Source organism: Carcharhinus amblyrhynchos, chromosome 8 (assembly GCF_965287045.1).
Source record: "Carcharhinus amblyrhynchos chromosome 8, sCarAmb.v2.hapA, whole genome shotgun sequence".
Lineage (NCBI taxonomy): Eukaryota > Metazoa > Chordata > Chondrichthyes > Carcharhiniformes > Carcharhinidae > Carcharhinus > Carcharhinus amblyrhynchos.
The window spans coordinates 99,768,770-99,785,046 of NC_137331.1; the positions used below are offsets into that span (position 1 = coordinate 99,768,770).

The 16,277-nt window shown below is 43.7% G+C and overlaps 1 protein-coding gene across 1 annotated transcript in view; it reads right to left on the reverse strand.

Annotated features, from left to right (window-relative positions):
* LOC145346813 (CMP-N-acetylneuraminate-beta-galactosamide-alpha-2,3-sialyltransferase 1-like) overlaps positions 1-10,804 on the reverse strand; it is a 32,150-nt gene extending 21,346 nt beyond the window's left edge. The window contains exon 1 of the mRNA XM_080194570.1: positions 10,082-10,804. Within this exon, the coding sequence (XP_080050696.1) occupies positions 10,082-10,348 (267 nt within the window). The 5' untranslated portion in view covers positions 10,349-10,804. The remainder of the gene's footprint in view (positions 1-10,081) is intronic.
* Between the last annotated feature and the right edge of the window lie 5,473 nt (positions 10,805-16,277).

Sequence of the window (16,277 nt, forward strand, 5' to 3'; positions counted from 1 at the left end):
AGGCTGTAAAAAATGAAAGTAAATGAAATTCAGTTTTATTAACAGAGATAAATATAACATTTAATCCTAATGAATCGAAATGAAACCTTAATATGACCTCCAAGGGAATACTTTGTACAGTAATAGACTCCACACTACATTAAAGAGATTGAGGATTTAGAGAGGGGACAATGCAGATTCACTAGAACGCTAAGTGGTATTGAGAAATACAGATAAATAGAGCAAGAAAAAATGTTTATTTTTTCATCAGAATGCAGCAGATAATGGGATGCTATGATAAATGTGTTTGAAATTATAGAATGTTGGCACTGGGCAGATAAAATGGTTTCCACTTCTTGCAAAGTCTAAAATGAGTGCCCACAGGTACGAGACTAAATATAAGAGAGCTTTGCGCACACATTGCTGGGAACATCTGCTAAACAGATTGGTTTGCTTTATGTAATGGCATTGGAAATTTGGGGGATTGGGAATTTAGTGCAAAAAAATGAAGGAAGTGCTAAATGTTGTAATCCAAGGGGCAGCAATAAATATATAAATAATCAGAGAAATGTGGAGAAAGATAGAGAATTTGGTGAACTGGTGCAACAACAGTAATCTCTCCCTCAATGTCAACAAAACAAAGGAGAACATAAGAACATAAGAAATAGGAACAGGCGTAGGCCACCTAGCCCTTCGAGCCTGCCCCGCCATTCAATAAGATCATGGCTGATCTGTCGTGGCTCAGTTACACTTTCCCGCCCTCTCCCCATAACCCTTAATCCCCTCGCTTATCAAAAACCCATCAACCCGCGTCTTAAAAATATTTAGCGAGGCAGCCTCCACCACTTCAACGGGCAGAGAATTCCAGAGATTCACCACCCTTTGAGTGAAGAAGTTCCTCCTCAACTCCGTTCTAAACCGCCCCCCCCCTTTATCTTGAGGCTGTGCCCCCTAGTCCTACTGTCTTTTCTGAGCGGGAAGAGTCTCTCCACCTCTATCCTATCCATCCCATTCATCATCTTATACGTCTCAATGAGATCTCCCCTCATTCTTCTAAACTCTAACGAGTACAAGCCCAGTTTATTCAGCCTCTCCTCATAGCTCAACCCCCTCAACTCCGGTATCAGCCTAGTAAACCTCCTCTGCACTCCCTCCAAGGCCAAAATATCTTTGCGCAGGTGCGGCGCCCAAAACTGCACACAGTACTCCAGCTGCGGCCTCACCAATGCCCTATACAGCTGCAGCAAGACCTCCCTACTTTTATATTCAATCCCCCTCACTATGAAGGCCAGCATCCCATTCGCCTTCCTGACCACCTGCTGCACCTGCAGGCTGGGTTTTTGCGACTCATGCACAAGGACCCCGAGGTCCCTCTGCACCGTTGCCTGCTGCAGTTTTTCGCCCCGTAAGTAATAGTCCTTCCTACCATTCTTCCTACCAAAGTGGACCACTTCACACTTGCCAACATTAAATTCCATTTGCCATTTCCTGGCCCATTCGCCCAGCCTATCTAGATCCTTCTGCAGAGTCTCCACACCCTCTGCACAATTTGCCGTTCCCCCAATCTTGGTGTCATCAGCAAATTTCGACACCCTACACTCGGTTCCCTTCTCCAGATCATCTATATAAATGGTAAAAAGCTGAGGCCCCAGCACCGACCCCTGGGGCACTCCACTAGTCACCATCCGCCAATCCGAATAGCACCCATTGACCCCCACTCTCTGCCTCCTATTTGACAACCAATCCTCTATCCACGCTAACACCCTACCCCCAACTCCATGTCCCTCGACCTTCTGCAATAACCTCTTGTGAGGTACTTTGTCAAACGCCTTCTGAAAATCCAGAAAGACCACATCCACCGGCTCTCCTCTATCCACCGCCCTAGACACATCCTCATAGAACTCCAGTAAATTTGTCAGACTTTGTCAGAGATTGCCATTAACTTCAGGAAGCATAAATGAGAACATGCCCCTGTCTACATCAATGGGGACAAAGTAGAAATGGTCGAGAGCATCAAGTTTTTAGGTGTCCAGATCACCAACAAAATGTCCTGGTCCCTCCATGCCAACACTATAGTTAAGAAAGCCCACCAACGCCTCTACTTTCTCAGAAGTCTAAGGAAATTTGGCATGTCTGCGACGACTCTCACCAACTTTTACAGATGCACCATAGGAAGCATTGTTTTTGGGATGTACCACAATTTGTTATGGCTCCTGCTCTGTCCAAGACTGCAAGAAACTACAAAGGGTCATAACCGAAGCCCAGGTTATCACTCAAACTAGCCTCCCACCCATTAGCACAGTATACACTTCCCACTGCCTCGGAAAAGCAGCCAGCATAATTAAGGATCCCATGCACCCTGGACATACTCTCTTCTGTCTTCTTCCATCTTGGAAAAGAGATAAAATTCTGAGGACATATGCCGACTCAAGAACAGCTTCTTCACTGCTGCCATTAGACTTCTGACTGGACTTACCTCGCATTAAGTTGATTTTTCTCTACACTTTAGCTATGACTATAACAGTACATACTGCACTCTCTCCTTTCCGCCGCTATGTACAGTATGCTTTGTCTGTATAGCACACAAGAAATAATACTTTTCATCGTATACTAATACATGTGATAATATTAAATCAAATCAAATCAATCAGCTCTAAAGAGAAAAATAAATTAACTAAATAGAGGATGCCAATATTAAAGAGACAAATTGCACTCAATGAAAACAAGTATACATAAAAAAATAATTGTTAGGAGTAAGGAATTATTAAGCTAAAACCTATAACATGAGACATGTATATGTGTATATTATATATATAATATATATAAAATATACATTCTGCACTTGTTCCTATCCTTCTCTATGTATGGTATGCTTTGTCTGTATAGCGCGCAAGAAACTATACTTTCCACTGTATTTTTTTAAATTCTATTTTATTCATTCGTGGGACATGGGCATTGCTAGCTGGCCAGCATTTATTGCCCATCCCTAGTTGAGAGCCAACCACATTGCTGTGGCTCTGGAGTCACATGTAAGCCAGACCAGGTAAGGACGGCAGACTTCCTTCCCTGAAGGACATTAGTGAACCAGATGGGTTTTTCCGACAATCAGCAATGGATTCATGGTCATCAGTAGATTCGTAATTCCAGATATTTTTTATTGAATTCAAATTCCACCATCTGCCCTGGTGGGATTCGAACCTTGGTCCCCAGGACTGATACATGTGATAATAATAAATCAAATCAAATCAAATATTTCCAAGTCAGGATGGTGAGTGACTTAGAGTGGAAACTCCCATGTGTTCTCAGGTCTCTGCTGCTTTTGCCTTTCTGATAGTGGTAATGGGCTAGTCCCCCTGACACTAAGGGGCAAGTTACCATGGTCAATCAATCTAACTCGCATATCTTTAGACTGTGGGAGAAACCAGAGCAACCGGAGGAAACCTATGAAAATTAGGGCAGAAAGTGCAAACTCCACATTTCGAGCCACTTTCAGCCAGAATTGAATCCAGGGCCCTGGCACTGTGAGGCAGCAGTGCTAACCACTGAGCTGCCCCAAGTCCATAGTTCATACCTCCTATTCCCAGTGTGAGGATACTGTGCCTTTAAGAAATATATCAGTGCCATGTTTCTTGATTTGTGGATTTGCCTTCTGGACTTCTTTTTCAAGGGGAAATTTTTAACAATGATTAGAGTTTTCAAAGTTTTTTTAACAATACCATTATACACTTTGGTGTTCATTGGTTCTAGACAGCATTGATCAATGGGCATTGAAGTATCAGAGCCTGGCATTGGGGGAATGAAGGTGTGAGTGGAAAAGCCTGGCATAGGGAGCAGGGGTCATGTCAGGGGTGGTTGAGAGGGTGTGACTTGGCATAGGTGGCATGAGGGTGACATTTTGAACTTAGCTTTCAAAAGGTCTCCTCGTGCATTTTGGGATTCATGACAGGGGCCATGAACCCCGACTCTTGAAAAGTCTAGTCTAACTCCACGAAAATTGTGGAGGAGTGGGCTAGGTTGGGAATGCCAGATGGGGGCTTCTGACAGGAAGCTGTCCTTTCCTAAAGGCACTCTGGAAAATTAGGCAGCCCAGGAATGGGGTTAGGAATCCTCTGATTAGCCCACCAATTTTAAAGGGCTTTGGAGTCAACCCGACTGAGTGAAAGTCCAGGCCATAGCTTCTACGTGCAGGTTTTGTTCAGCGTGGGTTTACACACCATTTGTGACATTTCTCCTTATAGTGCACAAATTTGCAAATTGGGAAATAAGCCCAGAGACATGTCTATTGCTCCTTTCAAAGTGGTGCCCTCTGTTTTATAAGTTAGCAGGCACAGATATCGATGCAGTGTGGCTTTAATTGCAACAAAAAAGTACAATAAGACAAATGCCCGTGTGATATTTTCACATGAGGCTATGATTCATCTCACATGCTGAGTTACACGAGCAGGTTAGAGAGCTGCTGTTGTTTGGATGTGTATCAAAGTTCAGTGAATCAAACCAATAACATTTTTAGACCTCAACGAGCCCAATCCACCAATTAAAGGCTTGCAGCACAGTTTTTTTAAAATCCCTTCTGAGACATCGAAAGGAAATGAAGTAACTTTCAACGAGAAAAGGACATTTAGCTTTTCAGAATCAGTCTTTCCATTTTCAAAGTGTGACTACCACATGATTCAGGGTCCTTTCCACACCAAAAACATCCAAATAACTATACCTCATCTAAGTATCTAGACAGTGAGTTCATTTGATTGTAGAGAAAAGGAAACCATAGCTCCCTCATAATTTTAACCCATGTGCACACAAACTTGTGATGGGTAAGGATTGGAAGGAGGGTCAGTGGCTGATTTCTATCCTCCCTTATCCAAATATCCTGAACTCCCAGGAGAGACTACCATACCTGGGACATTGCAATCTGAATGATTGGCTGCACTTGGAATATAGTGTTCAATTCTGGTCATCACACTACCAAAAGGATGTGGGGGTTTTGGAAAGGGTGCAGAAAAGATATACCAGGATGTTGCCTGGTATGGAGGGCATTAGCTATGAGGTTCTATGCCCCTCATAAACTTGTAGACTTCTATCAGGTCGCCCCTCAACCTCTGCCATTCCAGTGAAAACAAACCAAGTTTCTCCAACCTCATAGTCAATTACTAGGGGGCATAGGTTTAAGGTGCGAGGGGCAAGGTTTAGAGGAGATGTCGGAGGTAAGTTTTTTACACAGAGGGTAGTGGGTGCCTGGAACTCACTGCTGGGGGAGGTAGTGGAAGCAGATACAATAATGACTTTTAAGGGGCATCTGAACAAATACATGAATAGGATGGGAATAGAGGGATACAGACCCTGGAAGGGTAGGAGATTTTAGTTCAGATGGCTAGCATGGTCGGTGCAGGCTTGGAGGGCTGAAGGGCCTGTTCCTGTGCTGGAATTTTCTTTGTTCTTTGATTCATTCCTGCGCTGCAGTTACAATATGGTCAATTAGGGATAGGCAAGAAACGCTGGCCTACCCACCCACACCCACATCCTGCGTATGAATTTTCTAAAAATATCCACTTTTAGAGCTTACTTCTAAACTTGTCAAACTGAAGAATGGGAAATCAGGGTTGCTGTCTATGTATGAGCTAAAACAATAATTTTATCAATGCCCGAATTATCCTCTGAGCCTGACTCACTAAATTACTCAGGGATAAATGATTCATTATCTGGTGAGCTGCTCATGCTGACATGCCTAACAAATTAGCTAGGTATAAATTTGAGTACCATTTTCAGGATGTGGGTCGATAGTTAGATTAAAAGATTCCTCGTCTGGCACTCTATAATCGCTACCATAGAGAACTCCTCTTTAATCCACTTCAGACGGATCACTGCTAGTTCAGCTAAAACAACATAAGCAATATTACTGTTCTCTGTGTGAGAAGCAAAAAGCAAACACAACTGAAAGAAGCAGAAAGGAATTATTTTATTTAATAATGGCATCCTTTTGATTTCAGGGATCTTTGTGCTCTTCGATGTAGCTGATTACTCCATCCCCCGCTCAGGGTTCTGACCTCTCCTGATTCTATTTTTATCCATTCTAAGAAGTCAGATTATCTTTGACTTCACCCGCAGTCAATAATCAAAGTTTCATCACTTCTTGCCCTCAGGGGGATTGAATATGAAAGTAGGGAGGTCTTGCTGCGGCTGTATAGGGCATTGGTGAGGCCGCAGCTGGAGTACTGTGTGCAGTTTTGGGCGCCGTACTTACGCAAGGATATTTTGGCCTTGGAGGGAGTGCAGAGGAGGTTTACTAGGCTGATGCCGGAGTTGAGGGGGTTGAGCTATGAGGAGAGGCTGAATAAATTAGGCTTGTACTCGTTGGAGTTTAGAAGAATGAGGGGAGATCTCATTGAGACGTATAAGATGATGAATGGGATGGATAGGATAGAGGTGGAGAGACTCTTCCCGCTCAGAAAGGATAGTAGGACTAGGGGGCACAGCCTCAAGATAAAGGGGGGGGCGGTTTAGAACGGAGTTGAGGAGGAACTTCTTCACTCAAAGGGTGGTGAATCTCTGGAATTCTCTGCCCATTGAAGTGGTGGAGGCTGCCTCGCTAAATATTTTTAAGACGCGGGTTGATGGGTTTTTGATAAGAGAGGGGATTGAGGGTTATGGGGAGAGGGCGGGAATGTGGAACTGAGCCACGACAGATCAGCCATGATCTTATTGAATGGCGGGGCAGGCTCGAAGGGCTAGTTGGCCTACTCCTGCTCCTATTTCTTATGTTCTTATTTCTCCCATCACTTTCCTATCTTTGCCCCATCACTTCTACCATTGTCCCCCGCCTTCAAAGTTCCATCAATGTTCCTGTCATTCAAGACTCCCCTTCATTTTCTTTTCTCATTCCCCCTCTTAGTAATTGTGACAAAAACATAGCATAGTAACATAGAATCCCTACAATGCAGGAGGAGGCCGTTCAGCCCATCAAGTCTGTACTGACAACAATCCCACCCAGGCCCTATCACCACTTAGTTATTAATCCAGAAACTCAGCTAACGTTCTGGGGATCTGAGTTCGAATCCTGCCATGGCAGATGATGGACTTTGAATTCAATTTGTTAAGTCTGGAATTAAGAATCTACTGATGTCCATAAAACCATTGCTAATTGTTGGAAAAACCCATCTGGTTCACTAATACCTTTTAGGGAAGGAAATCTGTCATCCTTATCTGGTCTGGCCCACATGTGACTCCAGAGCCACAATGATGTGGTTAACTCTCAACTACCCTCAGGCAATTGGGGATGGGCAATAAATGCTGGTCAGCCAGTGACACCCACATCCCGTGAATGAATAAAAGAAACTGTTGGGTTACACATTTAGTAAATGATTGGCTGAGAGCAGTCAGTGTAATTCATTTGAATTACGTGCAATCTAAGTTACCTTTGCTGGGTGGATTTCCTGATTGATACCATCAAAGATTAGTTGCAGCAGAAAACTGTTTGATGGCTAGATGGTGCCGACCTGAACCCATCAGTATTTTCACATTCGCGCATTGCGTTAAAAGGACAAATCTCTGACCTTGCTTAATTAGCCATCTCACAGGGAGAGAGTTCATCTTTTAATTTTAACATCTGTGGCAGGAGAATACATTTATTCTAAAAGAAACCTGCCGTTACTATCCACACTCTCTGTTCAGTAGTCAGAATTCAGCTTTTAATACCGCTCAGGTTTTATGGTCACTGGCACTTGCGACCTGTGATAGCGTGGCATCTTTAAGAGGCAATCGTTCGTGGATCACATGACCCTCCCAGGACCTATAGAAATGGAGCAGCCTATTGGATATTAGGACCTGGGTCTGGGTGAGAGGGAATCTTCAAAGAACAGCACAGCACAGGAAAGTGAGAGTCCGGGAATTGGTGGAACTAGACCTGTGTCTGTACTGAGCTAGTCTGTATATATTTGGAACTGTTGTCCAATAAATCATCATCATTTAAAGCTTCTTCATTGTATTACTTTGCGCTCTAACAGGGCCACTCACCCACACACAAACATCAAATTTATAAAGTTTATAAAATACTTTACTCCCTAAACTCTGTAATGCTTAATGAACCGTGAAAAAGCAGAAAAGGCGTGATTTTAACTCTCTGCCTGATGTAAAGGGATGGCTGTGACCCATGAAGGGTACTGGATCACTTAGCAACTGTTGCTATGGCCATTGTCACCTTGAGTGGTGTTCAAGGTGGATGGCCTGTTTCAGGTGGGGGAGGCCACCATTACAAATCAATGTTCTTTTGACGTACATTTTCTGTAATTTCCAAGTCACACAATTCTACACCCTCTATCACATCCCACAACTTTGTGCATCCTAAAACTGTAGCTGCAGCAGTGAAAATCAGACCCCTTTTTAAAGAGACTACACTCACTCGGACATCAAACAACTGCCCTTCCCTCCCCCCCACCCCCGAGGTTTCCCTCTTCTTCCTGTTGTATTGCTATCATGTTAAGTTAAGACGGTTGTTGCCACACTGCAGGGTGGAACCAGGAGAGGTAGCAGCAGCTGACAAATGAAAAATTATGGCACTTTTACTGAATTAAACCAAATGGCTGCTTGCCGGCAGGTTTCACTGAAATGTTACTTAAATTGCTGGCACTCACTTCAACAATTGTGTTTGGATCCTAACTGCATCATAGGGCTTGAATAACTAGGCTCTCGCCTGATGGTACTGCCTGTGGTATCTTCCAAAATCTGGGGGTTAAAATAGCTGCAGACCAGGGTGTGAATTCAAAGGAAAGGCCAGCTGCAATATTAGCCCTCTCTCTCTCCAATGTGCATTAAAATCAGGGCTTTGGTGTCTTAAGAAACTAGAGAAACCAGGATGGCATGGTGGCACAGTGGTTAGCATTGTTGCCTCACAGTGCCAAAGACCAGGGTCTATTCTAGCCTCGGGTGACTGTGTCAAGTTTGCACCTTCTCCCCATGTCTCTGTGGGTTTCCTCTGGTTTCCTGCCATAGTCCAAAGACGTGCGGGTTAGGTGGATTGGCCATTCTAAATTGCCCCTTAGTGTCAGGGGGAATCAGCAGAGTAAATGCATGGGATTACGGGAATAGGGCCTGGGTGAGATTGTTGTTGTCGGGGGGAATCAGCAGAGTAAATGCATGGGATTACAGGAATAGGGCCTGGGTGAGATTGTTGTTGTCGGGGGGAATCAGCAGAGTAAATGCATGGGATTACAGGAATAGGGCCTGGGTGAGATTGTTGTTGATGCAGGCTCGATGGGCCGAATGACCTCTTTCTGCACTGTAGGGATTCTATGATTCTATGAGAAGTGTTACTGCACTATTGTCTTGCTACACTTCCCAGAGTTCTATTTGTTTTAAAAAATATACTTGACATTTTGTCTAGAAGATACTAAAACAATGTTAACTGTCGCTCCTGGGAGTGGGGAGTATTTTTCTAAATTTTCCACTGCAGATATAAATCTCTAAATATTAATTCTATGCAATGCATGTTCTTTGCACCAACATGCCAAATTTCCCATTTCCTAATGCTGGATTTAATTTGCCATATGTCTGTTCAGTTACAAACTCGCCTAAATATTTCCATAGACATTCCCTAGATTAATACTCCAAGGAAATTTGAGATGCTAGCTATTTTTCAAATGCATGCTAATGTCTTAAGTTGCTCTAAGTAACTGTATATCTTAGTGAATCTACACTGGCCTTTTTTTTCATTCATGGGATAAAAAAGGGCTTTTTTTTCTTTTAGAGCCATAGTATCCCACAGTGCAGAAGGAGGCCATTGAGCCCATTGAATCTGCACCAATCACAATTCCACCCAAGTCCTATCCCTGTAACCCCATGCACTTACCGTGGCTAGTCCCCTTGAGGCAAAGGAGCAATTAGCATGGCCAATTCACCTCACCTACGCATCTTTGGATTGTGGGATGAAACCAGAGCATCTGGAGGAAACCCACACAGACATAGGGAAAATATGCAAACTCCACACAGACAGTGACCCAAGCCGCGAATCGAACCCAGGTCCTTGGCCCTGGGAAGCAGCAGCACTAGCCACGGTGCCACCATGCCGCTCCAATTAAATTAAGTGACAGCACCTCTTGTGAAGTGTACTTACCAGCCACCATTTGTAGGACTCTTCAGGAATCACGTAGTTATTTTTAGTAAGGATGGGATACATAGTGGGAATGTATCGTTTGTCAAACCACTCCGATTCACCCAACTCAGAGACACAGCGGCTGCAGTTGCACTTTCTTGTGGTGAAGGATTTATGAAGTGCGACGTTCATCTTGTTGGTGTAGATGAAGAAGACAGATAGCAGCAACAAGGCAAAAATCAACAAGTACAAAAACCAGTGAAGCTTCTGCAGCTTGTGAACAAACATTGTGAAGCCTTCTTGATGACAATACTCCTCCCCACTTAGGCAGGAAAAGTCAAGGGGGGAAGGATAACAACAGAATCTGTCAGTGAACCATGTGGATGAACCCTGTATGTGTATACTCTGCAAAGAGATCTCTGTTTATGACTCCAATCTTCCAAAGTGACTGGTTGTTGAACAAGAATGGAAGCAGTTTTAAGCACTTTTCTGCAGAAAGGAATCCGCTGGTCAGGAACCAAAGTTTTCAGGACGGAAACAGAACACATCCAGTTTTCCTGAACATTAATCCAGATAAAGTTAATGTGGAGTTGAGCCAATTTTCTGAAACTTAAGAGTAAGCCGGATGCACTTTGGCAATTGTATCAAATCAGAAGGTCTAATTTCTGTCATGTTGATGGCTAGGACTCCAATCAAACGGTTTCACTTTTAAAATTTACCTGCACGCCATTTCGCTTTGACAATTTCTTGACCACACCTGAGCTCAAAATAGCCGGGTACAACTTCCTCCTAAATCAAGAAAACAAAGGAGAAATGTCAAAATCCACTCTTAATTGCTTCACTGGGACAGAGAAAGGATCATTTTCTGAGACAACCTCACATAAATGTCTAGGGTTCAGAGTGTTACTCAAAGAAGTGAGGGTGGATTTTGGGACAGAGTGCCCCATCTCAACTGGGCTTGCTCTGGAGGTGCTCGTGTTTCTGGGATGGGAAAGAGAAGACAAAATCTTTGTATCTGACTCCTTACCACTTAACGTCACAGATAGAGAATACACTGGCAGGAGATTACAGGACCGGAATTCTGTCTCCTCTTCTGTACTTGTAAATATTGATCATTTCAGTTACTTATTAGGTGCAATTTTCTTTTGTTTAACAGAGGCAAAAAACGAATATGCAAAAGAAGAAATGAGAGAGAGAGTAGGCCAGATGGACCCTGAATAGAAGACAGAGGGTGGTGGTTGATGGGAAATACTCAACCTGGAGTTCAGTTACAAGTGGTGTACCTCAGGGATCTGTTTTGGGGTCACTGCTGTTTGTCATTTTTATAAATGACCTAGATGAGGGTGTAGAAGGATGGGTTAGTAAATTTGCTAACAACGCCAAAGTCGGAGGAGTTGTAGACAGTGAGGATGAATGGAGTTTAGAAGGATGAAGGGGGATCTCATTGAGATGTATAAGATGATGAAGGGGATGGATAGGGTAGAGGTGGAGGCGTTCTTCCCGCTCAGAAAGGACAGCAGGACTAGAGGGCACAGCCTCAAGATAAGGAGGGGGCAGTTTAGAACAGGGTTGAGGAGGAACTTCTTCACTCAAAGGGTGGTGAATCTCTGGAATTCTCTGCCCGTTGAAGTGGTGGAGGCTACCTCGCTAAATATATTTAAGACATGGGTAGATAGGTTTTTGGTAGGCAAGGGGATTAAGGGTCATGGGGAGAAAGCGGGAAAGTGGAACTGAGCCACTTCAGATCAGCCATGATCTTATTGAATGGCGGGGCAGGCTTGAGGGGCTAGATGGCCTACTCCTGCTCCTATTTCTTATGTTCTTATGTTACAGTTTGCAGAGGGACATAGATAAGCTGCAGAGCTGGGCTGAGAGGTGGCAAATGGAGTTTAATGTGGAAAAGTGTGAGGTGATTCACTTTGGTAAGAGTAACAGGATTACAGAATATAGGGCTAATGGAAGGACTCTTGGTAGTGTCGATGAGCAGAGAGATCTCGGTGTACATGTGCATAGATCCCTGAAAGTTGGCACCCAGGTTAATAAGGTTGTTGAGAAGGTGTACGGTGTGTTAGCTTTTATTGGTAGGAATTGAATTTCGGAGCCGTGAGGTCATGTTGCAACTGTACAAAACTCTGGTACGTCCACACGGAGTATTGTGTACAGTTCTGGTTGCTGCATTATAAGAAGGATGTGGAGGCATTGGAAAGAGTGCAGGGGAGGTTTACCAGGATGTTGCCTGGTATGGTGGGAAGGTCTTATGAGGAAAGGCTGAGGGACTTGAGGTTGTTTTCGTTAGAAAGAAGAAGGTTAAGAGGTGACCTAATTGAGGCATACAAGATGATCAGAGGATTAGATAGGGTGGATAGTGAGAGCCTTTTTCCTCGGATAGTGACGGCTAACATGAGGGGACATAGCTTTAAATTAAAGGGTGGTAATTATAGGACGGATGACAGAGGTAGGTTCTTTACTCAGAGGGTAGTAAGGGTGTGGAATGCCCTGCCTGCAGCAGTTGTGGACTTGCCAACTTTAAGGGTGTTCAAATGGTCAGTGGATAGGCATATGGATAATATTGGAATAGTTTAGGTTAGAGGGTCATTAGATTGGTTCCACTGGATGGCGCAACATCGAGGGCCGAAGGGCCTGTACTGCGCTGTAATGTTCTATGTTCTATGTTAAGTTGCACCATTCAATGAGATCTTGGCTTATTTTGGGCTCCATTCCACTTTCCCACTCCATCACCATATCCCGCGTTTAACCTACTGTGCAAAGGTTTATCACAGCCTTAAATATGCTTAACGATAGACCACTCACACCCCGGTGCTGTCGAGAATTCCTAATGTTACAAATCCTCTGAGCAAAGAAATTTCTCCTTATCTCGAATCTAATTTCTCCCGTGACCGTGCTCCTCAGTTCACAGTGGTTAGCACAGCTGCCTCACAGCGCCAGGGATCCGGGTTCGATTCCCGGTTTGGGTCTCTGTCAGTGCGGAGTTTACATGTTCTTCCAGTTTGGGTTTGCTCCGGGTGCTCCAGTTTCCTCCCACAATCCAAAAGACATGCTGGCTAGGCCATGCTAATTTTTTCCTCAGTGTACCTGAACAGATGTCGGAGTGTGGCGACAAGGAGATTTTCACAGTAACTTCACTGCAATGTTAATGTACGCCTACTTGTGACACTAATAATTAAACTTGAGTTCTAGACTTTCCAAGCTGGGGAAACAACTTTTCAGTCTCTACCCTGTCATGTCTCCTTCGAATTTGATTTGATCTGAATTGAAGTTTCAATTAGATTGACTCTCATTTAAACCCAATTTACATGCTTTGAATTGAATAGTGTTGAAGCCAGCAAAGAATTTAGTTGTCAGGGAAGTTAAGAGGGACTGAAGACATCATACTTTCCTGGGTTTCAACTTTGAGTGGGTTTAAAAAATTTGTGCCCATACCAAATGGACTACAAGTCTGTAGACATGTTGCGAGGGGGAAAGTATGAGCTCTTGACCTCTATCCATTGCTTAGTGTGGTTTGCAGCATGTTGCTGTGCAGAGGGACCTGGGTGTCCTTGTGCAGGAATCTCAAGGAGTTAGTTTGCAGGTGCAGCAGGTAATTAAGAAGGCAAATGGAATTTTGTCCTTCATTGCCAGAGGGATGGAGCTTAAAAACAGCGAGATTATGTTGCAGCTGTATAAGGTGCTGGTGAGGCCACACCTGGAGTACTGTGTACAGTTTTCGTGTCCTTACTTGAGAAAGGATATACTGGCACTGGAGGGAGTGCAGAGGAGATTCACTAGGTTGATTCCGGAGTTGAGAGGATTGGCTTATGAGGACAGACTGAATAGACTGGGGCTATGGAATTCAGAAGAATGAGGGGAGATCCTATAGAAACATATAAGATTACGAAGGGAATAGATAAGATAGAAGCAGGGAAATTGTTTCCACTGGCGGGAGAAACTAGAACTAGGGGGCATGGCCTCAAAAATAAGGGGAAGCAGATTTAGGACTGAGTTGAGGAGGAACTTCTTCACACAAAGGGTTGTGAATCTGTGGAATTCCCTACCTAGTGAAGCAGTTGAGGCTACCTCATTGAATGTTTTTAAGGCAAGGATAGATACATTCTTGAACAGTAAAGGAATTAAGGGTTATGGTGAATGGGTGGGTAAGTGGAGCTGAGTCCATGAAAAGATCAACCATGATCTTATTGAATGGCAGAGCAGGCTTAAGGGGCCAGATGGCCTACTGCTGCTCCTAGTACTTATGTTTCTTCCTCCATTCACTAGCTTCATAGAATCTCTACAGTGCAGAAGGAGGCCATTCAGCCCATTGAGTCTGCACCGATCACAATCCCACTCAGGCCTTATCCCCATAACTCTACTTACATAACCTACTAAACACTAAGGGTCAATTTAGTGTGGCCAATCAACCTAACCCGCATATCTTTGGAGTGTGGGAGGAAACCCACGCAGACAAAGGGAGAACGTGCAAACTCCACACAGACAGTGACCCAAGCCAAGAATCGAACCGGGGTCCCTGACGTTGTGAGGCAGTAGTGCTAACGTCTGTGCCAGCGTGTCACTTGATTAAACCTCAATATTAGAATTCTCAAGTGAGCTGAAGTACCAGGCAGGGTTAATCGATGTTGTCCCCCCTGTTCACATCCAGAAGGAATGTGAGTGGTCACAAGCCCCAGCTCCTTAAGTTAGGAGAACGTCATCCCAGTGCTTGGTCTGGGAACACAGCCAAAATTCAGCAAACTGAATACTGATTGACACTGTAATCAGGCCCCTGCTGAGAAGATTAGTGGCATCCAACTTGCCCCTCAACCTAATTGCAGTCAATGTGCCACTGATGTGACACTGCAGGGTAAATCATGGATGCATGATTTTGGGAAATGTGTAGAGCATTTCTCAGCCTGTGCTCCTGGTAAGCGAATATTCATTGTGTGGAAGCACATTCGCAATTTTCACCTGTAGCTGGTAATCCACAATGAGCAAAGCATTAAGGACTCACTATGGTGGGAGCTATACAGTGCAGAGGAATTGTATCCCTGGGGAATTCAGATCACAGAATTAAGTCCACCTTCAACCCACACACTTTGTCAGTGTACCCTCTCCTGGCAATAAAGGACTATATAATATTAGACATCATAGGTCACAGTTACAGCATGAACTTTTTCTACTTTAGGCCAATATTGAATGCCTGCAAATAAATTTAGTGATCTGACTATACTGAATTAACAAATTTATTAAAGAGCAGGGATCAAAAACAGTACAGCTCAGTGTGTTTCCTAACTGGATATATTCACCAACCTAGTTGCTAAGGAAGTACAAAAAAACTGTTATCAATGCATGAGAGGATGCCAAAGTTTAAAACCTTCCCATGTCTAAACACATGAGCAGACAATACACATGTTTATGTCTGTTTCATGGCTAGTGGAACAACACACTGCATCAAGCACGGCTGATAAGAGTGACCCACGCTTGAAATGTGAGCTCCATTCTCCCTTCAAAGATGCTGTCAGACTTTCTGAGATTCTCTTTTCTCTTTTTGACCAGGAGATTCTCGTTCTGCTCATTATGGGCATATTAGAAGAATTTACAGATTGTTAAAACAACCCGTTTGGACATTTTATGAACTCACCTTACATGGCCCTCAAGTCTGAGTGTGGGACTTGAACCCAGAGCTTCCAACCCGGAAGCATGAACACTGTCCACTGCCCTACAAGATCCTCTAGTTCACTGCAATTTTCATTCACAGAAATTACAGAAAGCAGTTCTGAACAAGTTTAAGTGCAGATTAGTAAGTGCACAATTTGCTTCTTTACTCGGATGTGCTCAGCTTGCATTCTTGGCTAGTTACTGAGCTGACAACTGCAGCACCTTTTCATTTCCAAATTCTGTATCTATGCCAAAATAAGTGCATACCACATGTTCCAAACCAATCCATTCAATGTTTAAATGCCCTGTTAAACAATCAGAACAATATGATACTGCCCAATGTGTCAGTGGCATATAGCCACAGACATACAATACCAATAACTGAATTAGATAGGGGAAAACATAAAAACTAGAAGCAGAAATAGGCCATTTGACCCTTCAAACCTGCTCCACCATTCATTTTGATTTTGTCTGATCATCAAATTCAACATTCTGATCCTCCCTTCCCCCCATATCCCTTGGTCCCTTTAGCCCCAAGAGCTACATTTAATTTCTTCTTGAAATCAGA